This window comes from Antedon bifida, chromosome 7, assembly GCF_963402885.1.
Source record: "Antedon bifida chromosome 7, ecAntBifi1.1, whole genome shotgun sequence".
Taxonomy (NCBI): Eukaryota; Metazoa; Echinodermata; class Crinoidea; order Comatulida; family Antedonidae; genus Antedon; species Antedon bifida.
Window position 1 is genome coordinate 15,877,158 of NC_136232.1, and position 27,282 is coordinate 15,904,439.

Sequence of the window (27,282 nt, forward strand, 5' to 3'; positions counted from 1 at the left end):
ACCTAACGTTATAAGAACGTTCGGAATAACATTCAAAATATGTTATTTACATAACATTATTGATAACATTTTTCTAACGTTATAAGGACGTTCAAAATAACGTTAAAAATGATATTTACATAACGTTATTGATAACATCTAGTACCTAACTCTATAATAACGTTCGGAAAAATTAATAACATTTTCCTAACGTTATTAGAATGTTCAGAATAACGATCAAAAATGATATTTACATAACATTTTGCTAGTGTTAGAAGAACCTTCAATTTCTGAAATTTACATAATATTTCTTGAAAACGTTTTAACGTGGATAGAATGTTCAAAATTATACATTCCAATACAATATTTACACAGTTTACTATGGTTTTCTAACGTTTTACAAACGTTCACGATAACGTTCAATGCATGATTTTACAAAACATTTTGTTGAACATTTCTTAGAAAGCGTTACACGTTAATAATTAATATTTTACCAACTAAATTTTATTTAAACTTAACAAAATATTTTTCTTACGTTCGAGGAAAGTTAAGGTTCGAATATGACATAACAGAAGAACATTTGCAATAAATTCAAAGACATTTTTCAAAATCATTTTGTAAACGTTTTACTAAAGTTAAATCAAACTTTGCAATCACGTAGCATGTCTTTATACACATATGTTAAGATCATTAACAGTATTGTTAAAATATACCATTAAAACATGCATGGTTAACATTAGCAGATCGTGCGCATATTTCTATAAGTAAAGTGAGAGTAATTGGTAATTCAGTGTATTTTTTAAACAACAGTTTTTTATGTAATATAAACCGTTATTTTTTAAGATTCAAATTGGTAAGTCAAAACTTGAGATTGTGTTTTTTTTTAGAGCAGTTATCTGGTAAACTGGTAACCAGGAATTTGATGACTCAATACAAATGCCATCATTTACAGTTGTGGTTTTAAGTTTTGGAGGGAAGTTGTCGACAATTTTATTCTCTAACACAGCCAAAGAAAAAGGATTCTACGGTATTTCTGTTATCAGTCAAATTGCTTACACAAACACGTTTCATACGTTTCACGTAAAGATAGGTTATTTTATATCTATGAATACGTCATTAATTGTTTAATAGTAAATTAAAGACGTAAATGACGACGGTATATATACTAGACCACACATTATGTTAGTATGTACAGGGTTGTTATACAAAAACGTATTATGATGAGCATATGTTTTTGTGGGTTAGGAAATCCTTCTTTTTTTAAATCTTCAAAAAGAGTTCACAATTGTCTAGACATAATATTATAATGACTACTACTACTACTACTACTACTACTACTACTACTACTACTACTACTACTACTACTACTACTACTACTACTACTACTACTACGGTACTATATATATATTATATTTTATTTTTAGTATTAGCTGCAAAATTAAAAACTGCGGTTTTGTGTACAGTATGCCTATAGGATATCTGTGGTTCAATAAGTAACAGATTAGACCCCGGAGATTGACTAAGCCTTTGCTGCTTAATTTATCTGTATTTATTTTTCTGATGTATAGGCATAAGAAAGTAAAATGTATTCTAAAATTTTTTATTTGTTAATATAAAAATTAAACATGTCATTCATCTATGTTTCAGGGTGTGTTTATATTTTTAGGATGCATGGATTCATTTTTCTATTCCTGGGGAATGAATTAAAATAGCCTACATAAAAACATCTGTCAGAATAATGAATCATTTGAGTTTATTACAGCACTTTTGAATTGGTGCATTCTCTAGCATTAATGTGTCATCTACTTTTTTACATGCACCGTGGCTTCGGATGCACCAAACATCAAACAATTAAAGAAACAAGTGGATCAAAATGGAAGGTACGTTTACTAGGATGTGCATCTCGATACAAACAAATAAATTAGGATGGAATATAACTGAGCTGTTGGTGCAATATATTGAATCCAATAGATATTCAAAATTATATCTCCACAGAATTCAGTCTCTATGATTCGACCACGCAAGAGGGTAGACAGAAGACGGATGGATCATTCAGAAATTGATTTTTTATTAATCATTTAAGCCTATATTTTAATTGTTTTTGTATGATATATTCAATTAATACTTTATAAATAAATAATTTCCTTTAATTAATACAGGTTGACTATTTTTTGTATTCTTATTGTTTAATGATTTTGTTGTGGTGACCTGTGAGATGCGAGATTGGTTCAGAAATTAGTATATCGAAACTATATACTAAGAAATAAACTTGAACAGACTATACGGATAATAAAAAAAAATTTTCTTCGTTTCGTTTCCCAAGATGAGACTCGATCTCGGTAACTTGAATACTGTACACACCAGCACAGACCACCGAGCCATACACAACTGACTAACATTATTGTATCTATATATAAATTATGGTTAATTCTGACATAGGCGAGCATAATGGAAAAACTTCGGTACAAATCTCTGCCTTGGATACCTACCTGATCTATCAGATTTACCGTGAAATGTAAATTTGATAACATTAGTTTTCACTATTACGATATTGTTCGATATTTCTATCTTAGGAAGATATTATAAAGAGTTTTTTAACAAAATTTATGATTTCAACGGTAGATTTTCAACTCAATTTCAACTCTACGCGGTCGAAGTAATTTCCGGGTTCACGATGAGTTCACCTTGCAACAACCTGGTTTCAACTAAGTTGGCCGTTATTGGCTATAGCCATTTTAGTTTTTTGTTTATTTTAGGAACGGACCACGCGTTTGAAGTTACAGTAGTTAAAAAATAAAGATTATACTGCAAATTAATAAAGATCAAATTAAATATACGCCATAAAGCATCGGAATATATTGTGGGGAATAGTATTATACAATTACATAGGGAGATCTGATGATAAGACATTTTGTTTAAAATCGAGTGAAATCCCGATACCGAGTTTTATTGAGTAAGCTGGCAGGAATAACTGTTGGCTATATATGTGTCCTGTTAGCGATTTTTTTTTTCGTACATAAGTTGGGTACCCCTTTTGAAACGTCACAAAATAAACATGAATAATTCATTGCGCATACTATATGAACACATGAGATGGAAAGATTAGACCCACGAGAATAAAGAATGTATATCATTTGTGTAATGTTAATTTTTTGGCAGTAATTTAGAGTTATTGGAATCAAAATTGTGAGCGCTATGACAAACAAACAAACAGACAAACAAACAAGCCATCGCGCATAGCGCGATACTTGGCCAAATCAAAATTGGCCTCCATACCTTGACCCGATTTTCACCCGGAAGTTTGTGTCTTAATGCTGTGTGATTTAGGCTAATTTCACTACAATCATGTGTATACGAGTTTGGTGTAAAGGTTATGTAACCAGCCTTTTAACTAACAATAGCTTCAGTCGACTAACAATAGAACAGCAACGCGAAAAACACACGTGTGAAATTGAAAAGAAATAGGTTTTTAAAGCCTATTCCCATAACAAAACCTGTACATTAAATCTAATTATGTTTCAAAATTACAAATCACAAATTATAACTCTTGCCTCTTGTACAAAAATGAATTTTGGACAAGTAGTTCTCGAGAAAATACAATTTTAGTTTACTTGCTACTTTAAGACTGCTCACCGGCTTTTTGAAAATTCTGTCCTATCTTTTAACACTAGCAGGTCTGAAAATAATTCTAAAAAGTCCGAATTTTCACCAAAATTTGGCAGTGTCTTCCTTGCAGAAGGGGACATGTATGGTAGTAATTTGGAGTCATTCGAATAAAAATTGTGAGCGCTAGAGTGATGACAAACAAACAAACACACTAACCGAACAGATCAACATACTTTTTGTTCATAAACTTATAATAGGTCCATGGTATGTTGATCTGTTCAAACCGAACAGATCAAAGTGGCCAAGTAACAAACAGACAGACAAACACACGCGATCGAGTACATATACCTCCTTGGCGGAGGTAAATAAACATACGTCTATCTGCAACTATGCCCTTTTGGACAAATTAACTCTTTACATTGTAAGTTAACTGACTGATTATTTCGATGCAAACAACACAGTAATCTCGTAATTTGAGGAGCAAGAAGATATTCTTATATAGTTATGAAAGGCCATTAGTGTCATAGTATGAAACGCTATTTTTATATACTCAAGCTGTAATATTCATTTCATCTTCAACGGCTTAATACAATTATTGAATGCTTCTGTGATAATAATAATAATAGGCCTAATAATAACTATTTCATTATTCTCACTTTTTTTTCTCCTTTTTTTTCACGATGCTGCTCTAGCCCGCTACGTCATAAGAGATAAATCATTCAGATATAAAGCAAGCAGCAGTTATAGTATCTAAGGCCGACAGTTTTGCTAATTTGTAAACTCGACTATAACTTATAGATCCCAGCTGCTGGACCCAAAAACGTCTGGGAAAAGAAAGTCTATGAGGGCTCACGGTTGAACGATTTTGGATTCTCGCCCTTTGATTGGTTGACACGAATCAATAGACTGGAAAATATTTTCTCACTTGAAGCAAAGAATATATATCACTCTAATCTTTGCTTGAAGTCACGTCTCTAGAGGGTATTCAGTTGCATGCCTTGAGGTCACACACACAGCACATTAAAGTTCAAAATTGACCATTTTTAAATGTGCATGTGATTCATAATTAAAGAACTATCTTTGATTTGTATGTATTTTTGGGATTAAAGGACATCTTTTTAATAATTAATCATAAATATATCTGAAGAAAGAACAATGATTAATTTTAAAATGTCGAGCAGCGTTTTTTGTAAGAAATATTTCTTGTTTATATATATTTATATTTTCTGTTATATTCATCTTTTTTCATAATTTTCTAATATTTTTTTCTAAAATTGTAAACTTCAGAAGATACATTTACTAATTAATAATTATTTTCAGTAAGTATTTTTTAGATATCATTTTTTACCCTATACACAGACTACACTATTTTTTGGTGATACATAAACAAAACTCATCTACTGGGACTTGAACTCGCGATGATTTGTCACACCATTACAAGACAACGTTTCATTCGTTGCGCTACACAACTTGCTTGCGCCCTCATTTGTTATTAGTCCTCCCTAGATGTGATGAAAAACCGTTTGTGATTGGTTAATACTCACGGTAGTAACCTGTTACGCGCGACGCAGTGAACATCCGGTGATTCGGCTCCTCGAAGAAGACGAATTATTCGGCCTACCTGATAATAATATTATTATTGTTAATGTAGGCTTATTAATGGAAATTCTTCTGTTAATTTAAACGACCTAGGCCTAAGTGAATATTTTATTGCCAAGGAATCATTAACCCCTTGGGAATGATATATTGTTCGAGGGAATATATTTCCCTCGAACAAAATATCATTCCCTCGGGGGTGTCAAATCTTATGATATTTAACCTCTAAGAAGTCAATATCTGTATAATATAAGTTTTTTTAATTATTTTATATAAAATAAAATGTAACTGCCTATGGGTATTAAACAACAATATTATGTAACAAATGTGTATATTTATACCTGTAGTACATAACTATTCTCATACATACATACATACATACATACATACATACATACATACATACTTTAAATCAATTTGCATTGCATTTTTTTTCATTTCATCCATCTCAAACTGAAAAATTTAGGGCGTTACGGAAGTTTCTATTTTTAGGTACTATATCTCTATATTTTCTGTATTTGTATCATTTTGAGAGCAGAGGACTCGTTCATATGCTGAGGTAAACTATAGACATTTGTTCTAAAGATCTTTAGTTTACATGGTCTCTGTATTCTGTATACAGAATATGTCATCTTTCATTACTGCACCCACCTTGGTTAGTACAACTCAACATTAACCAATGTTAGGATCGTGTTTTTGTTATTCTTTATTTGGTCCATTATATAAAAACATACATCAGAAATTCCTCTTATATACACTGCAGAGATAGTAACAAATATACATACAAAATACAAATCAATATAAAATCACATATAAAATATCAAAAAGTCTACGATCCAGGTATTCTCTCCATGAGTTTGCGTTGGACAAATTTGTTATAGGTGACAATAGATTGTGGGACAAATGATTTATTGCAGCGTTTAGTATGGCTTCGAGGCAGACGGATACGAATATTAGATGGAAGTAAAGTGTATTCCTTATGGAGGGGGTGGTCTGTTTGGGAGAGTATACGTTTTACCAAGGAAAGAACACCAGCGTCATAGTTGAAATTAAGTATGGATACATCAACTCTCTCTTAATGTAAAAGAGTGAGAAACCACTCAAACTAGAGTGAACTTCCACTCTTTCAAAGAGTTAACTGAGGGACAACTCGTTTTGGAGTGAAAAAAAGAGTGGTCACCAAATCACTCTAAAATGAGTGAAACCAACGCTAAAAAGAGTGAACATTTTCATCACTCTTTTAACAAGAGTGGAAATAATCCACTCATAAAAGAGTGAAAGTGACCCACTCTTTCAAAAAGAGTGAAAATAATCAACTTATAAAAGAGTGAAAGGAAACCACTCTTTTAGGAGTGGTATTTTTAGCTTATTCTTTTTATACTTGTATCTTCTGTCTGCAAAAGGCTGCTCCTGTGATCCCAAACTTGGTAGAGTAGCCTTAAAAACATGCATTGCAAACACAATTGTGCACAACCAAATAAATGAAAACGACATTGAGCTATATTAATTTGTTTATTTTGAAAAGCAAATCTCTTCTCTACATACTGTATAATTAAGAGGTAATTTAAATTCATCAAAAACATTTCATTTTAGTTACTCCTCATCGCGAATAAGATGGGAATATAACCCCCTAACAGTTGGTTTGATGTTTGTTGTAATTTCGTACAAGAGACCTTCAAAGAAATTGAAAAAGGTCACAAGCGGACTGGCAAATTGGACATTAAATATATAGTGAATTTTAAAAAGTCGATCAATTGCCTGAACAATTGTGTTACCACCAGGAATAGATGTTGCATCAACAATAATAAAAAACTCTGTAGGTTCTTTAACATCACCCAATGCAAGGATAAATGGCTGTGCATATATCTGGTCTTTTCCTGATGCAAAGCTGTCAACATCTGTCCCAGCCTGAAAAATATAAAAATACAGTATAAAAAGCTGAAAAATATGAATTTATCACAAATCCTCCGATACTCAAAAGGTACTATAGTCTATTATTTATCACATAATAAACACCACCATTTTGTATCTTTAATCACCTTGTTAATATACAGATCAACAATGCACGCTTGTTTTTGATCAGGTGGTTTAAATTTCAATTTGGTATACTGCACATTAGGCCTACAAGTTTACAAAATGTATGAGCTATAGGCATTTTCCAGTTGCCTTCCTTCTTTTCTTGTTTAACTTCTAATTATACCCATTTCCACATATGCAGAAAATAAATAATTTTTAACCAGGTTTGATCTCCAGATACAAAATTATGCTGCTGTGAAAAGGGTATTTTATACACTACAGTGATCTTGTGAGAAGCAAAGGAAGAAGATGACATTGCATTTTATTGCTCATTTTAGTATAGTCACATACTGTGTTTCAGTTTTGAGAATATTTTCATATGCTAAGAGTATTTTACAAAGAATGAAACACACATTTTGTATAGATCTATTGCAATTTAATGATGGAATTATAAAAACGTTTAACAAGTACTCACTGGCTTGTGTTGTACAATGTAATGAAAAGCATCGTAGACTTTGCTTTTCCCACCTCTTGATATTGATGGTAATTTTTCTAACAGATATCTGAACACATCCAGATCATCTGCAAAAAGAGTAAATGCACTTAAAGTTACAGTAGTTGCTTATTTCTGTTTTTAGCATTTTGTAAACCATCTTTTGTATATAAAATGTACTAAGATTATTGTATATTTTTTTAATCAATGAATATACTTTACAATGTAATGTTTCATATCCATGTATAAACAGGGAAGAGTATATTCCCTGATGCAAAAACTTTGTTTTACATAATTAACAACAATTATCATCGTTGGTGCAGTTCCTGCTGCTTACTTGGGCTCGAATTCAACCCTAGACATCAGCGCAAGCTCGGTGGTCTAGAGGCCTGATGATTTGGTGGCCGTGGGTTTCCATCCAAGAACTTGAATATTTTTTCGCAATTGTTTTAAAATGTATTGAGTATTCGGTACACATTAAGTCAGAGTTGGGCAAAACATCTTCCTATTAGTGTAAATAAGTTATTAAATAAAACAGGTAAGAATTAACACTCTTTATAAACTTACTGAGTTTTGATTTATGCATCTGCACAAACTTGGGATGGTAATATGGCTTCCATTTGATTAACATTTTGGATCCACATCCTGGATACATCAGTTCAAATTCCAAGTTAATCTGAAACATTGAAATTATTACTAATCAACCTAAAATTTTCTGAAATTTTGTTTGTTAAATATTTATTTTATAATTTATATCCTCAGAATGAGAAATGATTCTCAAAGTAAACTTGAATGTGTAAATTTTACTCTTAAAATAAACATTCAGAAACATGACATAAATTTTCTCAGAACATAATTTGGAAGATTTGTACAAACATTAGAATGGATTCTATTAATGAGAGTTTTTTTTTCTATTATATTTATAAACAATGACTTACCAGCTCATACATATCACGGAACCTTGGCACCATTTCAAGAATGCCAGTGATTGAAGGACAATTCATTTTCATCTGGTTTTTTCTGTAGGTGAAGGTATTCCTTAGACAATTTTTTATTTGAGTAGTATTTTCTCTTGTAGGGGGCAAATACTTGAGCCACTCCATCTGCAATACAACAATTTCAAATTTCAACTTTCATGAAAACAATTTCTTTATAAATATCTAATTTTGAAAATTATCAAACTATTAAATTAACCAATCAATAACAAAAATTCACATGGTAGTCTGGGAGCAAGTTGTCAACTAATCTGAGTTTGTTTTGTCATGGTTTGTTTCATCAACTATTAACGGATATGAACAAGTACTACATTGAGGGAAATCACTGGTTCAATTTATTATACCTCCTCAAAATTTGCTTAATAAAGATTTTACTGACGACTTACCTGTTCTAGTACTTCTGGTGTGACCTCCTCTACTTTATTTATTTTTGCTTTTTTGGCAACAGGTTTTTTAGCTGTGTTCAAGGGAGAAGTTGGACCCATTCGCTTAGCAGTAGCACGTACAGTTTTGAGCCTATATTCAATAAATCCATTGCCGTTACTGTAATATAATTCCTTAAGAAAATTAAAAAAAAGAAGTCAATTTAAATATAATTGTGATGCGCACTGGTTTACAAACTATAACAACACATACTGTAGGTGTTCTGAAATGATGCCAAGAAGACATAACACATTACAGTAAAATTACATTAATAATTTAATAATATGTCCAGACATACAACATCATCAATAGAACCATGCAATTGACAAGGCCAAATTCAATTTCATTCTCGAGATTTTTATAAGAATACAGTAGTATTTCCATGATACTTACATGGCCTTGGCATCCAGGCGTTCGGTCCTTTAGATGTGGAAACTCTGCCACAAGTGCTTTTGCCAGGCTTTCCTTCTCTTTACTTCGGGGATACCTATATAAAAAACAGGGGAATAATTTATTCAAGCTTAACAAAGACCTTGCCAACAATTTAAGTTTCAATCTTTTTTGCTGAGTGGTCTAAAAAGTAGTAAAATATCAGTATGTTTCACCTATAACAATGGGAGTAAATTACTGTCCTGCAGGTTTTATTTTTAACTTAGCCTATGTTAATTAGTGGTTTGATAATTTTTAACAGATCCATATGCAGATACTGGGACTTTTCCAAGTGGATACGTATCTAGTTTTTTCATTCTGTTCAGATTTTTTCTACTCCCGTTATTATAAATTGTTTTGCATCATTGGCTGTTTTTATGGGGTCTCTCTATGCCTATTAAATTTATAATAAAACAAAAAATACATTAGATGTGGCATACTTACAGATGTCCAACCTTGTCTGTCATATGGCTTGTTACTAATTGAACTAGTATCCTTCTTGCAGATATGTCAAGTTCTCCCTTTTCTAATTGTTTCAAGACCTTTTCCCCCTTTGCGGTTTGCCTTAAAATATCAGCAATTGTTGAGTTCTGAAATTAGTTATTTGGAAATAATGTTTTTTTAAACAATCATTTGCAATCTGAACAGTTGAAAAAGAGTGGTGTCCAAATTGAAAATCCATCACCAAACAAACTGAAACATTAACACGTTTAACCACCTGTGGTAATTAAGGTGATTGCGACTGAAATTATTATTATCATGTTCCATTGTACATACCTCATAATTAATGGGCACATTCTTGTGGGCAGGAGCTGCAATCACTTGTCTCTCGGGTGGTGCAGGTACCAACATTTCAGTCTCAAAATTGTCATGACTAGACTTTTCTTTTCTATGTTTTAGGGCGAGGGTTATTTTTCTTTGATCACCAAAGTTAAGGCCAAATTCTTTTAGGTCTTCTTCTGTAATCGATTCCAATACTTCATTATTATCTACACCATTTTCTAAAAAATATATATATATATATAAAAATGAGTTATATCACATTGTAATAATAAGAAAGAATATAACTACAGTATTCTAGTGAAAATACACAGAGAGGAAAAAAATGTACTGTATACATAAATTAGATACTTGTATGATAGTAATTAGAAATGAATATAGACAAAATTTATTAAAACAAATTAATTACCATATTCAAGCTTTTAAGGATTCTCAAAAAACATTGCTCTCTAGTATGAAATTATGTACTGTACTAGTACGTACTCACAATTCAGAATAATTAGTATACAGTATATCTTAATGAGATATAGCTTCTCCTATCCTGCTCATTAAGGGTTTGTAAAGAAGAGTATGGGAGATGATCACGAAGGTCACTGGTTCTTACTATGGTGTACTCAGGAGGATCGTCAATAGTAATTGTGTACGCATGATAGTGTGGAACGAAGTCTCCAGTAGTACATGTTTTTGTCAAAAAGTTAGCTTCTTGTTCGCCATGAAGTCCAACTATTAAAATGTACATAATATATCCAAAGATAGGTATATGTTCATCATTGTCTGATACACCAACTATAACAAACAAGTTAGGACGATAAACTGTTCCAAATCTAACAATTTTATGAGCCACAAATACTTCTGCTGTATTTGGTTGTAGTTCCTGTATTACATGACCACCTTCTATGCTTTCTATTTCCATAATATCCCCACTTGAACATTCAAATCTAGTTTCCATTCCCCTTTGCCATGTTGCACAGTGTTGTATTTGGAATTTTGATGCAACTGACTTGGCAATGTTTTTAAAATTTTGATTAACATGACCAATTCTTTTGATGTAACCATTTTTTGCTTCAAATTTAAAGCAAGATGCATTTGCCAATGGCCCTGCTTTTAGGAAACATGTCGTATAGTGAACCATGTGATGGTGTTAATAAAGTTGGTATCTGGGAATATCTCTTTGAAGTGTGCATGGTGTTCATAGATTAAGTGCTTTAGATAAAACACATGTGATTTATGAACAGGTACTGCTAAAATTATATCAAGACATCTTAGCAATAGTAGTATAAGTTCGTAATATACATTTCCCACCGGTACCTTGTCACCAATAAGAAATGGTGTCATCCTAAGAAGACATGCCATCTGTGCTGCTTTTTGACCAAGTTTATGGTCACTTTCATTTTGTAACCCTGCTCTGGATAAATTAGCAGTTGGCTTGTTCTTCCTTTCAATAAATGGATAAGCAAAGCTTTTTATTCTTTCATTTACTTCAGTAACAGTAAGAAATCGATCAAATAATATTAGCTGCCGCAATACAAGCTTTAGCTCAAACGCACCAACCCCTTCAAAAATATCATGCATCACATCAAAGTTATAATTTGTCACATTATGAAAGTAACGGAGTTCATTTAAGCAACAGTGCCCTTTAACACCAGTCTCTGAGTTTCCACGGGGCATTCCGGCAGCATCTTCTGAATGTTCATCATGTGTTTCTATGTTGCGCATCTCAAAATCATGCTCATAAAAGTGCATTTGCAAAGTTTCTCTATCACACAAACATAGTCTACAGAAATGATTTGCAGATGGGCTTAAAAGGTTGAACATACAGTGCATAGCAAGGGTATCTCCAACAACACATGTGAGTGCAGCACAGACACAAATAAATCCATAACCTTTAATGTCAAGCCTAACCCCTTCATCCGATTCCAATTTTTCCATTTCTTTTTTAAATGGTCTAAGTACCGACTCAAACCCATGCTTGGCTAGAACCAGACTGTGACAGACAGCGAGCAAATGGATAGATTTCATATCCCTATTATACACCTTCGGAAGGTTATCAATGCTGAAATAAAATATTCCTAATTTATGGATGACTCTCTTAGAACCAATGGGGTTGGCTACTTCTACATCATCATAATATAATATGATCCTTATGGTATCTGGTTGACCATTGAACATGCCATGTTCTATAAATTGCTGGCCGTCCTTGTAACCAGTCAAGTAACCATTTAGGCCTACAGATCTTTGTTCACTTTTTATGGTAGTACGAAGTGTTGGTGAAGACAAAATAGCTTGCAAAGTTTTCGTAATTGGCACATACTGATATGTTTCTGTAACAAGGATTTGCTTTAATGTGCCAGTACTCTTGTCTAGATATTGATCATATCTGTTTCCTGGTAGTGTCATTGTTTCTGAACCAACTAACTGACAATGCTCACGAAAGTACTTATTCTGCTGGTCAACTGTTTCTAATCCTTGAAATGGACTAGATATATCTGAACATCATCTGAATCTGTGTTAACATTGTTTCTTTGAAGCAGGTCAATAACTTGCAGTTTCAGAGTGCCTACATTATCAGAAAACAATGCATTTGTAGCTCCTATGTAATTATTAACTGATGTCAATGTGGTGGTCGCTGTACCCCTCATGTGCAGTATGAAAGATCCAGCAACATTCTTGGTATATTCTCGGTTTAGTTCTACATGATCTTCCTGTATGTTGGCTATATCCTCTCTCTGAACATACTCTGCATCGTTATCAACATTATCATCATTTGCATTATTATCTGGACCTATATTGTCATACATCATCAAAAACATGTTTGTGGCAACGATTGATGTGCTTCAAAAATGAATTCATTAACGTGAATGATTGACGGCACCCATCCTGATAGCAAATTAAATTTTCAATGCCTGTTAATAAATGGAAACACCTAAGATGCAATGCTAACTTCCTTGTGGTTGGAAATGGCCTCTCACATTTAAAGCATATTGCTGGCATTTTGTAACCATAACCATAGAAAAATGTCTAGGATATGTACAACTTAATCTGTTTTATCAGGTCTATGTCATCTGCTTGATTCTTCAAAACTGTCAGATAAAACAACAAAACAATTTAAAATAGCAAATTTAACATCCCACATCAAATTTCTATCCATTTTAATAAAACAATTGTTTTTGTCCTAAACTATCAAATTCTTTAGCTTGGAAATCAAAAGGTCTGGACTACTGAACTGGAGATATTGAAACCGATTAGACTAGAGTATAGTTTACAAACATTCTAACATTATATTCCTCATTTGTGTTTAAGAAAACAACGTTCTGAAAATAATACAGTCCATTTCCAGGTGTCCACTAATTTGTTACAATGTTAAACATGTGTACCAATCAGGACAGTTTTTAACAGAGAGCTTTTGAATAAAGTTTTTGTTATCATGTTCGCTTTTTTATTTATAGATTCCCAAAAATTTTGATTGAAAATTGATTTTATTTTTTATTTTTATTATTATTTAATAAGGTTTATAACTAGGGGCCTATAGTCTGTTCCAGATTTACGGAAAAAATCTCAGCCATTTTAAAAACTAACCATGTACAGTTACAAGTATATCGCCAAGCCTACAGTAGGCGAGTACTAACCTATTGTAATTTACAGACCTCTGAAACTGTATACGATTAATCATTTTTTATTATTTAATAAGGTTTATTATTAGGGGCCTATAGTCTGTTCCAGATTTACGGAAAAAATCTCAGCCATTTAAAAAACTAACCATGTACAGTTACAAGTATATCGCCAAGCCTACAGTAGGCGAGTACTAACCTATTGTAATTTACAGATCTCTGAAACTGTATACGATTAATCATTTTTTATTATTTAATAAGGTCAATAAAAATAGGAAGGATATCATGAAAAATCATTATATGAAATGCAAAAAATAGCCTAGCAGGCCTACTACTAGGAGGCCTAGTCTACAGGAATACCCAGCTTACAGTATAGTTAGTACTAGCTAAATAGAGCATGAAGACTGATATATTAGGCCTAGGCCTATAGATGATAAAAAATCAGCACCAACAAATCTCCCCTTTTCAAATTTTGTTGGGGTAATATAAGTAGGCCTCCGATTCGAGTCCTAGGCCTAAGTAAGTTGGGAGGCCTGGCTGGCTGTGCTCGGTCCTGTGAGTATGAATGGCAGCAATATTATATTATTATTTAATATTAGGCCTAATTATCATTATTATTTAATTATTAATATTATATTATTAGGGGAAATCTAGGCCTAGACTAGCTAGGCCTAATTATAATGTCTCACCTACCTATAATAGGCCTAGCTAGGCTAGTAGTAGTAGGCCTAGCCAGCCTAGGCCTAGCCTTAACTAGCTAGGCCTCTCTCTAGGGCCTGGCCCTAGACTAGGCTATAGCCTAGCCTTATTTATACTTGTAGTAGGCCTAGTAGGCCTCTGTCTAGGCTACTATTTATAATAGTAGGCTAGAGGCATAATAGCGGGGCCGGTAGAATAGCTAGGCCTAGACCTAGGCTAGTATCCTAGCTAGGTATAGGCCTAGATTAGGCCTAGTAAATAATAAAGGCCGCAGTAGAGGGCCCTCCGGCCCATGCGTATGTTCGTTAATACGCCACAAAAAAAAAATATTTTATTTTATTTAAGTGAAATTTGTAAATATCATGTGGGTAGCCTAGCCGGGTCTATAATTAATACAACACATTACAAAACAATCATAATCATTTCTACAATACACGGTGACAAAAACTACATTTTAAATGTAAATTTACCATTAAATATCCTGATTAAATGTTGATCTTGTTCACCAAATATCTGGTGTAAAAATTCCTCCATCTCGTTGGAATGCGGCGGCGGGAGAAAGAGAGAGAGAAACAGTCAATCGGCCGGCCCGGGCGCGCGCGAAGACGATGAAAAGTTATGAAATGCTTGCATTTGATTGGCTGCCTCGATCAAAAGTTTTCACTCCCGGAGTCGAGTGGTGGGTGTTTACAGTTCGAGCGGGAATACATGCACACTCGTTGAAGGAGTGGTACGTTTTATGCTTAATAATTATGGCAGTCGCTCAAATTGGAGTGGATTACCGCTCATTCAAGAGTGAACATCAGTTCACTCTAAATTTGGAGTGGAAATATCACTCGTTTACATTAAGAGAATGAGTGGTCGGTTACTGTTTGAAACATATGACCTCCATTTTCACAGTTACAAATTAGTTTTGAAGAAGAGGGTAAAGATATTTCTACACTTTTCCCTAATTTCAGTTTAAACACTTCGCACAACCAGCCAGGATTGACAGTTTTCACACCGCAGCTTTAGTCAGCTATATTCCCATAGGACTACTTTCATTCAGAAGCAATAATTCTAGAGGCTGACAGTTTTTGGAATTTTTAAAACTAGGTCATATTACAAACCCCAAAGCACGTCTGGGAGAAGAGAGTCTATGACAATTTGTTGATAATACAGTATTATTCTATTAAAATACGTGTTTGGCAGACTTTTCCACTTTGAATCCTCATTGTTATACAATCTTTTAAGCCATGACATTTTTGAAGATTTAACCTGTGACCTGAAATCAGGCGCTTTAGCACCACTACATTGATATTCGTTCATAAGAACTACTCTTTTAACCTTTTCTCTATTTTCCACTTTCAGGCGTGTCTATAATACTTGGAACATAAAGAAGTTTCGCCAGGCCAAGCGTCTTTAAGATAATTACTTTTCCAAAAATGGTCAGATTTCTTTTTCGCCACGATTTAAGCGTGTTTTGTAACAAATAAATTTTATCGGACCAGTTTAAAAAAAAAACAAATTTTTTTGTCATGGTCAATATAAATACCTAGAACTTTAAAACCGTCAGAAATCGAATTAATGTCAAATAGGTTGTCCTTTTTCTTCCATTGTCCAAGCCACATGGCATTTCTTTTTTCTTTGTTAAGTTTTAACCCAGTAACAAATTCTATAACAACATCAATACACTTTTTTATGCTGTTCTCATCTTTTATAAATAAGAACGTGTCGTCTGCAAGTTGTGCAATTTTGACCTCGACAACTGTGTTTGGTAAAAGTATACCTAATCATTTTATTATGGTTTATCTTATAAGATAAAGGACAAACTTAATTGTCTTATACCTCTAAACATTTTAAAGCTTTTTGAGCACCATCCATTGTTCAAAATAATACATTCCGTTTCAGCATATAGAACTCTGACCCATGCAATAAAAGACGGTCCAAAATTAAAATGGTACAAGAAACAAGAAAATTTCTGTCTACTGTGTGTCAAAGCTTTTCTAAAGTCTAAACTTAATAATGCCCCTGGTAATTTGCTAGTATCTATATGTTCAATTACATCTTCGATTAATCTGATGTTTTCACCACCAAATCGGCCTCTAATATACCCTTTTAGATCATTGCTCACAATTCAATTCAATTTCTTTATTGCTGCAAATGCCATCAAGGGCTAATATCCGCTTAAACATACTACATCATACAAACATATACATATTTACATTTAAAATTGTTGTTATCATTACTATAGTTATTATTGTCATTACTACTGTTGTTGTTATTATTATAATAATTATTATTTATTATAATTGTTATAGTTATTATTATTATTATTATTATTATTATTATTATTATTATTATTATTATTATTATTATTATTATTATTATAATTAATTTTGTGTAATAAATTAGTTTTTATGTCAAGTACAGAAAAGGAAGACACGTTAAGATGAAAAGATTGAGCGAGAGAGAGTGAGTGAGGTAGAGTAAGAGTGAAGAAAACGAGTAGTATGTCCTTTAAAGGGAAGATGAGAAGAGTGTCGATTATGGTGTGACTATTGTTTTAATAACATTTTGTAGCCTTTTTGTTAAAACGAAGGCGGCAATTTTATAGTCAGGTTTATGTCTATGCGTCGCCAATTGTTTAGGTCTTCATGATCACATTTTTAAAATATTAGGTTAATTACTCCCCTTCTTTGCGTATTCGATAGTAATCCATTTTTAAAACATAGAATGAGAGCGTTGCATACTAATACGCCAATCTTGGCCATAATGTCTGTTATAATTCTACCGTGAGACCATCGGTACCGGGCGCTTTATTTAGTTTCATACTCCGTATCGCTTCTTCGCATTCTACGGAGGTTAATTCTCCTTCACATAACCCCTTTTTAAGGTGTGTTAACTTTGGAACGTCTATTAAATTGAAATAATTGCATATATGTCCTCTTTTAGTCCAGTCAATCTAGTGATATTTAGAGGTAAACCCACCACAAATTGCAATAGTAACGAAGCATTGATTTGTTTCATTCCAAATGTTGTTTAAAATGACATATTAAAAGTTACCGAAAATTGAAGCATTGGAACACATTATTTTTTACATAATCTCAACAACTATATAGTGTTTTTATTCCGTTATTTTTGGGGTAGGGAGTAACATTTATGCCCATAACTTGTGGTTTTATAATCCAATCTCAATAATCTTGATATCAATGTGTAGAATTTATATTTCTTTCATTATGCAAAAAAATAATACAACACTTATTTATATGACTAGAGGTCAAAAGGCTATTGACCTTTTACAAAAACTCATTTTTTCCTTTAAAAAATGATTAACTGCAATGTCGTATGCCATAATCGTGGATGCATTTAATCAAAATTGTGTTTTTTCTGTACCTATCGATATATAAAATAGAAAACATGATGTTAACTAGAAGAATTTTAAAAGGAATGATGTACTATTCTTATTGAAATTGATTCTTGATCAAATGTAATGTAAACAATTTTGGGGTAGGGGGTAACGTTTATGCCTATAATCCATTGTTTTATAATCGTATATAAATAACTTTAGTACCAATGTGTAGAGTATTATATATCCTACTAATATATATTAAAAAACAATTAATACAACAGTTATATGTACAGGTCACTGACCTCAAATTTTTCATAATAAAATAATAATAATATTAATATCATGGATTTATATAGCGCCTAATGTGGTGAAACCAAGCGCTGAACATTATTACCCCGGTCATTTTTGCATCAATGCAATGTCTTATTCCATAATTGTGGATGCATTTGATGAAACTTTTTTTTGTACCTATCGTCATATGAAATAGGAAAAATGAAGTATTTTGAATTAATTATGTACTTATTGAAAATAATCCTACTGTATAATAATGATAAATTGTTATCAACAACAGGATGTGTAGTAGTAGGTAACATTATGCCTGCCAATAACATCTAAATAACTACAAATTTGTATAATATATAGTTCTTACTCTAAAAACTAATTGATATAACAGTTGTTATGTAACTATAGAGGTCGTTTACCTTTTACGAAAACTCAATTTTTACTCGGGGTACCCGAGTCTAGGACTTACTCATTTTCTCCATCTGGACACTTGAGTAAAAAGTGCGATTTTTAAAGTACTACTCCTCCCTTATTCGTTGTAGTATTGAGCTGGGATTTCGCATGAATATACTAAAGGCACATGTCCTCAAAGCTATAGAGCCGGATTTTTTATTTTCAAACCGGATGCAGCCATATGACGTCTCGAAGATGGTACCATATAGCCGTATTTGGTAGGTTATTGATGTGTATGTGACGTCACATCCCGTCTTATGACGTCATTACAGCTTCATTTGCTGTACACCGAGTATCGCACATTCGTGCTTATTTGTTAATTAATTTGTTTAATTAAGAAGCCACAATGTGTGACACACACCACAGCGTAATGTAGTTATATGCGGCTTCTTGGCGTAGTGGTTATCACGTTTGCTTAACACGCAGAAGGTACCTGGTTCGAGCCCGGGCCAAACCTTTTGTTTTTAACTTTATGGTGAAAAGTACTGTATACGCAATATGATAATTTTACACAGTATATCTTATTTTTATTATTTTTTTAAATACTTATTGTGTGTAATCGGTAATTATCACTTTTACACATGTTTATTTTGCTTTGTGCTTATTACCATATTTATTTGTAATTTAAATGGATTAAAAAACTTTCTGTAACCCACATTTTTAGTGTAAGAGGTTTCGTAGTGTAGTAGTTGTCAAGTCTGCTTAACACGCAGAAGGTCCCGGTTCGAGCCCTGACGAAACCTATTTTTCTTTAACTTTATGGTGAAATATACTATATACGTAATATGATATAGAGTATATCTCGTTTTATTACTCGGGGTACCTGAGTCTAGGACTCTCTCATCTTTTCCTCTTCTTCTTCCATCCGGACACTATTGAGCAAAAAGTGCGATTTATAAAGTACTACTCCTCCCTTATTCGTTGTAGTATTGAGCTCGGATTTAGCATGAATATACTACAGGGACATGTCCTCAAGGTTATAGAGCCGGATTTTTAAATTTCATACCGGATGCAGCCATATCACGTCTCGAAAATGGTACCGTATAGCCGTATTTGGTAGCGCGGTTATTGATGTGTATGTGACGTTACATCCGGTCTTATGATGTCATTACAGCTTCTTTCGCTGTACCCCGAGTATTGCACATTCGTGCTTGTTCTTTAAATAACGTAAAACTAAATTGTGTTTATATTTATATTATATTATTTTGGAAGTATTTGGTACAAATAATGTATTTCCTGTACATACTGTATCGTCAAGAAATAGAAAAAATGATGCTAACTAGAAGAATATTGAATTTCATTAGCGGTATGTACTATTGTTGATTAATTAATGAGTCTTGCTACTCATGATTTACTATATAGATTTGTGATGATTTTAGTATTAACATGTATTTGCCTATATTATATTGTTTAATCTTTCAAATAGAAAAGGACTCAGAACTTATATGTCATCAGTATCACTTTCTTGTTCGGGTATTAGTACAGTGTAATGACGTTGCGTTCACCACGTGACATGTTCCGATGCTGGCTTTAAGTCTGTGTGTAGAGAAACCATGTTTCCATCACTTGATCTTCCATCCCCAATCTTCGGTACACATATCAACTCCACTCCATTGTCTAAAACTTGAACTTGAATATGATGTTAAGTACCATGGTTGTGGTACGATTATGAAGTTGGCGATATGCGAGGTTGTACTTGTAGAAGGAATGGAGTCAAAGGCATTTCACGTTGTCCAGGTCGTCCATTGTACGACACATAAAGCAATTTCTCTAGCTACACGGTGTAATCCTTTGTAGCTTGTTTGCATCTGAAGACTACAGCATAATGTCAGAAATAAGTGCAATGACAAGCTTTTTATTAGAGCCACTTGTTTTCCAATTCCGAAAACCCTGGATATTGTGTCACCATATCGCATGAGCAAACAGTAGGTTATGACTTTCGAAAAGTTTTTCGGTGATTTTTAGTATGTCGTTCTACACTTTATATGGAATTTATAAATACTTGTTTTGTTACTAGGATTATTGCAATTTGTGGTGGGTATATCATTAGATTGACTGGACCAGAGCCATATAAGGAGTTACGACTTTGAAGATTAGAAGCCATTCCTGTTGGAATCATTTTTGAGTCTGGAGTACGCCCTCTAGTGTTCTTATTACATCTCGCTGGTCGTAACTCTCTTTAAATTATTATAATGGCTACTGTAGCGCAGCTGGAGGTATATTCAGAGCGTCATTTCGGCGATCGAGCATTCTCTACTTCTACGGAGCGCCATATATGCCTTTATTTACTTCCGAAATAGAAATAGTACTACGGTAACTCTGGTTCAGTGGACCAAATTTAGCACCAGCGGAGCACATACAGTGATGATATAAAATAGAAATAAGTCACTAATTTTAATATCTTTTCGTATGCTAAAACACTGTGCTCAAGTGGACACAATTTAGAGCCAGTGGAGCACAGTGATATAAAATAGAAATAAGTCACTAATTTTAATATCGTTTCGTATGTTATTACATTGTGCTCATGTGGACCCAATTTGGAACCAGGGAAGCATAGTGATATAAAGTAGAAATAAGTCACTGAATTTTAATATCTTTTCGTATTTTAATACACTGTGCTCAAGTGGACCCAATTTGGCGTCAGTGGAGCACAGTGATATAAAATAGAAATAAGTCACTGAATTTTAATATCTTTTCGTATGTTAATACACTGTGCTCAAGTGGAGCTCAACTTGGAGCCAGTGGAGCACAATGATATAAAATAGAAATAAGTCACTGAATTTTAATATCTTTTCGTATTAAGCATATTTGAATACCTACCGGTATGGTACCATACATGTTCGACAATACAGTGTCACATATCTCTATTTAAAAAAAAACAATAATAAAAAAAAAAAAATCCGTCGAGGTTTGAACCCCAGCCGATAGCACTCAAAACTGAGCATTACCGTTACGCCACCAAGTACATGACTGAAAAGCTGATAATAGTCTATTTATACGTGTATTACGTAATTGATCATTACGTCATAAATATCCTATTAACCTTGCTAAAACCAAAATGATCAGTTAGCTCAGTCGTCTGAGCGTCGTGTTAACAACACGTATGTCGTGGGTTCGATTCCCACGCTGGTCGGTGGAATAGAGTTAAGGCTATGCGAGCCACTGTGTTTGGGGTTCACAGATCATACGTCCGCCTTTCCACCACACATCATGAGGCGACAACATCAATGCATCTGGTGATGTGGTGGAAACGACCCCAAAAGGCTGTGGCAGAGCCTTAGTGCTGAGGCAGGGAGAGCACATTTACCATCTTTTTTTTTTGGCTCTTGCAAACTGTTTTGATGGTTTAAATGTTATGTTTAGCGCCCTCAATTTATTTTAATGTAAAAAAAAGGGAATTAATTCTCTTCGTTACGTGTTTAGAAGAGAATTAATTTATCTCATCGAGTTTGGTATGCCGTGTGTTTGTTATGCAAATGAGTGTGCACATGTGCTGTAGGAAAGACGGTATTGTCAGTCATTCGCGATCAACACACAACACTGTTCAATTTTTATTTGGTTAATCTTTTACATTAAAATTGTAATTCTACCGTTACACATTATAGTGTATTTTTAAATATCCGTTTCATGCAAGATATTGTATTGTAGGCCTACTAATATGTTGTGAATAAAAGTTTATGGCAGAATAAATAAATAAATATGTTTTAAGCAGATCTTCGAAATTGAAGCATATATGAAGTCGAGTTTTTTTAAAACCCAACCTAAAATTCACATCTGGATAGTTGAAATTTAACATTATAATTATCAAAGGTGATATGATAATTCTAATTGTTTTCTAAATTATAGAAATATTTAAATTAGTAAGTAGGCTTTTGTGTACTAGCTCTGTTTGTATTTCATAATTTGTTTTGTTGAATTACCGTCCGTGTGCATTGCATGTCTCACACTTGGAAAACAATCACCATTGTATGGCTGGTCATGAAGACTTTTATATTTCGTTTCATAATTTCCGGGGACTAAGCTTTCATTCTTAGCTCTGTCCCAACCATGGTGAGCTTAACTGGAGACTTAATATTGAATTTCATATTTCAATAAATATTTTTTTCAAAATTGTCTTTGCTCAGCCCCAATCATGGTGGGGTAGTGAAGACTCTTATATATCTTGTTTCAAAATACTATAGGTTTCATTTCTGGGGACCTTGTAGCTATTTTAAACAGTTTGGTAAGCCCTGCGTTGTTATGCAAATGAGTTTATGCAGGTGTAATGGGGAAGATGTTATTGTTTGTCCTAACGCGGTGAACACGCCACAAAATTAAATTTAAAAGATAAATTTTGATTTTGTTAATCTTTATTAGAAATTCTAATCATGTAAAGATACAATTTTCCGGGCGGGAATCTAGAAACTCCCCTCCTTTAGTTTACAAAAGTAATCTTGAAAAGAACCCTATGTGGAAAAGAAGCCTATCCGTTGAAAAGAAGCCACCGTACCCAAGAGTACTAAGAATTAGGAACATTCGGGGTGTTATGGTGTCTATTTAATGGAAAAATGAATGCCATACACTTTTGTTTATTATTTAAGGTCCACTTGCCTAGGCCTGACATTTTCAACCCTCCAAATATTTCTCTTTCAAAAAAAAAACAATAAAAAAAAAATATCCGTAGAGGTTCGAACTGTACGTCCCCCTTTCCACCACACATCTTGAGAAGGCACTAGCAATGCATCTGGTAATGATGTGGTGGAAACGAACCCAAGGCTGCTGCAGGAGAGCACAATTTTTTCTCTTTTTTTGGCTTTCGCTACGTGTATTTGATCTCGTAAATTTTATGTTTAGCGGCCTCAATTTTAATGTAAAAAAAGGAATTAATTATCTTCGTTACGCGTTTACGTGTTGAGAAGAGAATGTATCTCTCATCATAGTTTGGTATGCCGTTCGTTGTTATACAAATGAGTTTGTGCAGGTGTAGTGGGAAAAATGGTATTGTTAGTCATTCGCGGTTAACACGCCCCACTGTTAAATTTTGATTTTGTTAATCAATGTTGCAACATTGGTAGCGAAATGTCCGATTCTTCATAGCAGTTGGTGTGTATGGCCGCACCGTCCCAGAATAAACATGTTTTAAACAGATAGTCTCCGATGGTTTTTGAATAGGGTTAATGGAGAGTGAAATAAGATCAAATATAGAACATTTGCAAAGATGCCGATTTCCAGACCAATTTCGAAGCTTAGACTAATTCCGCCGCCGGGCTAGGCCATAGGCATATACGAAGTCGAGTTTTTAAAGTAGAAAACCCCACCTAAAATGTTGAAGTCGCATCTCTGGATAGTTGAAATTTTAACATTATCATAATTATCATAGGTGACTATGTATAGTAACAAGTATAAGTAAGTGCATTTCTGGGCTCTATTTTCATTGCTCTGCCTCAACCATGGATGGGCTAGTACTGGAATAGGTGCACTTTCCGGGGACAAGCTCATATATTGTCCTGGTGAGTCTTATATAGTTTGTTTTATTCAAATAATGTAACGCCATTTTTTCGGGCGGGAACCTACTGTATACAGCTCTTTTTTTCAAAATTGTCTTTGCTCAGCCCCAAGCATGGTGGGGTACTGAAGATTCTTATGCATGTTGTTTGAAAACATAATAGATGTCATTTTCGGGTACCTTGTAGCTCTATTTTAAACAGTTTGGTATGTGCGTGCGTTGTTATGCAAATGAGTCTGTGCAGGTGTATTATGGTAAAGATGGTATGTTAGTCATTCGCGGTCAACACGCCACACTGTTAAATTTTGATGCTGTTAATTATTTACATTAGAAGATTTTTCAAATCATGTAAATAAAATATTTTCCGGGCGGGAAGTTAGCAGTTCCCCTCGTTTAGTTTGCAAAAGTAATCTCGAAAAGAACTCCATGTGGAAAAGAAGCCCACCCAAGAGTACTAAAAATGAAGGAGCACATGGGCTTCTTTTCGAGGTTTTATGGCAGTCTATTTAATGGAAAATAATGCCATGCAACTTTATTTCTGATTTAAAAAAAGTTCCACTTGACATTTACAATCCTCAAAATATAAGAAAAACAATATTCATTATTTTCAATTAAAAAAAATCCACTGGCGCCAAATTGGGTCCACTTGAGCACAGTCTATTAACATACGAAAAGATTGAAACTTGAGTGACTTTATTTCTATTTTATATCACTGCTCCCCTGGTACCAACTTGTGTCCACTTGAGCACAGTGTTTTATACGAAAAGATATTAAAATTTAGTGACTTTATTTCTATTTATATCACTGTGCTCCACTGGGGCCAAATTGTGTCCACTTGAGCACATTGTATTAACATACGAAAAGATATTAAAATTTAGTGACTTTATATTTCTATTTTATTTTTTTATTAAACCTTATTTTGTGAGAGTGACCCTAAACAGCATATGCAGTCAAATAAAATATATGAAGAAAAGGATGAACTATGTTCAAAAAATTTAAATATATAATATATATGTACTTAAATACAAAAATATAGCCTACAATACTATACAAAACGTTGAGTTTTTCTTTTGGGATTAAATATTTTTTTAGAGGAGACTTAAAATTATTTATTGTTACCGCATTTCTTAGTTTGGTGGGTAGCAAATTCAGGTTTGTTGCTCTATAGATGATGAAGCTGTTCTTAAAAGTTTCAGTTTTAGGGAAAGGGACGACAAATTTCCTCTCACTTACACTTCGGGTACATCGATGATTTGGAATTCTGGCAAGACGCAGGGCAAGGTATTCCTGAGCAAGACCATTTACAGACCTGTAGGCAAGGCAGCCCAGTTGTAGATGCATGCGATCTTGGACTGTATGAAGATTTAAGGTGTTGTAAATGTTAGTTCGTGGTGAGAGGATGAGCTTTAAGGATAATGCGAAGTGCTCTATTTTGAATGGTCTGTATTCGGTCAATATTCGATCTGATTCCTCAAACACTACATCAATAGTCAATGTGTGGGAGGATTATAGTGTTATAGAGGAGTATGGATGTGAGTTTATTAATTAAATGACCGAGCACGCGATAAGATGGAGATGGAAAAGCCCAGTTTGGAACGGAGTTTATTTACATGAAAAGAAAAAGATAAATTTGAATCAATGTGAATGCCAAGATGTTTCTGTTTGTCAGTTTGTGATATGGGTATATACGAAACAATATTAAAAGTAGTGACTTTTATTTCTATTTTATATTATCACTGTGCTACCCTGGTGCTAAATTGGGTCCACTTGAGCAGTTACCGTAGTACTATTTCTATTATTGAAGTTAATAAAGGCATAAATGGCGCTCCGTAGAGAAGTAGAGAATGCTCCAGTCGTCAAAATGACGCTCTGAATATACCTCGCAGCTGCTAGCTAGCTCTCTCCCCGGCCGCCGTCTGGCAACTCTAAATAGCGCCCTCTACGATTCTTAAATTTCGTTGTTCGTCCGTCGTCGTATTTCTCGCGATCGTCGGCGAGTTGAGAAACCGCAAACTTAAGGCTAGCTAGGCTCTAGAATTAATTAATTATTATATCAACAATCTTATGTGAAGCAGCTTCCTAGGCCAGGCCTAAATTTCATTTCTTCTCGATTTATGTATTCCATATGTAAAGTAAGTGGGAAAAGCCTTTTAGGCCTAGGCCTAGGCCTAGGCCTAGCCTCTAGCTAGGCTGCGTCTACATATAAATAAATAATTTAGACTAGCCTAGGCCTAGCCTAGTAGTAGTAGGGAGGAGTATTATCGAAGCGGCCGCCAGTTTAATAAAATATCGTCATTTGTATGGAACGCCCTGTGCGCTTTAATCTTTGATTGTCGTTTTCAAGGTGTCAGATGAAATCGGTCGCGTTTGAAATCGGTCGCGATAAAATCAACTTCCGGTATTTTGTATGGCGTGCCGCTAGAGCTATACTTTTGATTATATCGGTCGAGTTTGAAATCGGTCGCGCTATTTTGTATGGATCGAGCGGGATGCATGCTAGAGCGGGATATACATTTTTCGTTTACAAAGATTTAATTGATATTTTTTAGGAACTAGATTATTTATGTGGATATTTTTTACTTAATTAATAAATATTTAATAATTAGATGTTTTGCCCTACTCTGACATAATTTGTACTTTATACTAAGTACATTTGAGAATACTTGCGAAAAAATTCGCAAGTAGTTCTCGGGTGGGACTCGAACCCACGACCTCCAGATCACTAGCCTGGCGTTCATACCTCTAGACCACCGAGCTTGCTCTGATGGCTAGCAGTTAGATTCGAGCCCAAGTAAGCAGCGGGTACTGCACCAACAGGATTGTAATTGTAGTTTTTTGCGTCAGGGAGTTGAGTAATTAGATGTTTTGCCCTACTCTGACGTAATTTGTACTTTATACTAAGTACATTTGAGAATACTTGCGAAAAACTTGCGAAAAAATTCGCAAGTAGTTCTCGGGTGGGACTCGAACCCACGACCTCCAGATCACTAGCCTGGCGTTCATACCTCTAGACCACCGAGCTTGCGCTGATGGCTAGCGGTTAGATTCGAGCCCAAGTAAGCAGCGGGTACTGCACCAACAGGATTGTAATTGTAGTTTTTTGCGTC

General features: G+C 33.9%; 3 protein-coding genes, 1 long non-coding RNA gene and 2 other non-coding genes across 6 annotated transcripts in view; 1 reads left to right on the plus strand and 5 right to left on the minus strand.

Moving 5' to 3' along the window:
• Window positions 1-6,734: 6,734 nt before the first annotated feature.
• LOC144848437 (uncharacterized) lies at window positions 6,735-15,439 on the minus strand. The gene is made up of 4 exons (XM_078705170.1): window positions 15,095-15,439; window positions 8,258-8,366; window positions 7,673-7,779; window positions 6,735-7,089 (listed from the first exon to the last, which is right to left on the minus strand). The coding sequence occupies exons 1-4, from the start codon at window positions 15,095-15,097 to the stop codon at window positions 6,775-6,777; spliced, it is 534 nt and encodes a 177-aa protein (XP_078561296.1). The 5' UTR covers window positions 15,098-15,439; the 3' UTR covers window positions 6,735-6,774.
• LOC144848323 (uncharacterized) lies at window positions 9,121-10,109 on the minus strand. The gene is made up of 3 exons (XR_013613845.1): window positions 9,982-10,109; window positions 9,502-9,595; window positions 9,121-9,228 (listed from the first exon to the last, which is right to left on the minus strand). It is a non-coding gene; the product is annotated as an uncharacterized LOC144848323 (long non-coding RNA).
• LOC144848251 (uncharacterized) lies at window positions 11,422-12,640 on the minus strand. Its single transcript, XM_078704965.1, has one exon. It carries the CDS (start codon window positions 12,484-12,486, stop codon window positions 11,422-11,424), a length of 1,065 nt encoding a protein of 354 aa, XP_078561091.1. The 5' UTR covers window positions 12,487-12,640.
• A 10,709-nt stretch (window positions 15,440-26,148) lies between the features above and the next one.
• Window positions 26,149-27,282, plus strand: part of LOC144849177 (inositol polyphosphate 5-phosphatase OCRL-like) — a 61,476-nt gene continuing 60,342 nt past the window's right edge. The window contains exon 1 of the mRNA XM_078706207.1: window positions 26,149-26,307. The gene's annotated coding sequence lies outside the window, so the exon portion shown is untranslated. The remainder of the gene's footprint in view (window positions 26,308-27,282) is intronic.
• Trnat-agu (transfer RNA threonine (anticodon AGU)) lies at window positions 26,858-26,932 on the minus strand. Its single transcript has one exon. It is a non-coding gene; the product is annotated as a tRNA-Thr (tRNA).
• On the minus strand, window positions 27,123-27,197 carry Trnat-agu (transfer RNA threonine (anticodon AGU)). Its single transcript has one exon. It is a non-coding gene; the product is annotated as a tRNA-Thr (tRNA).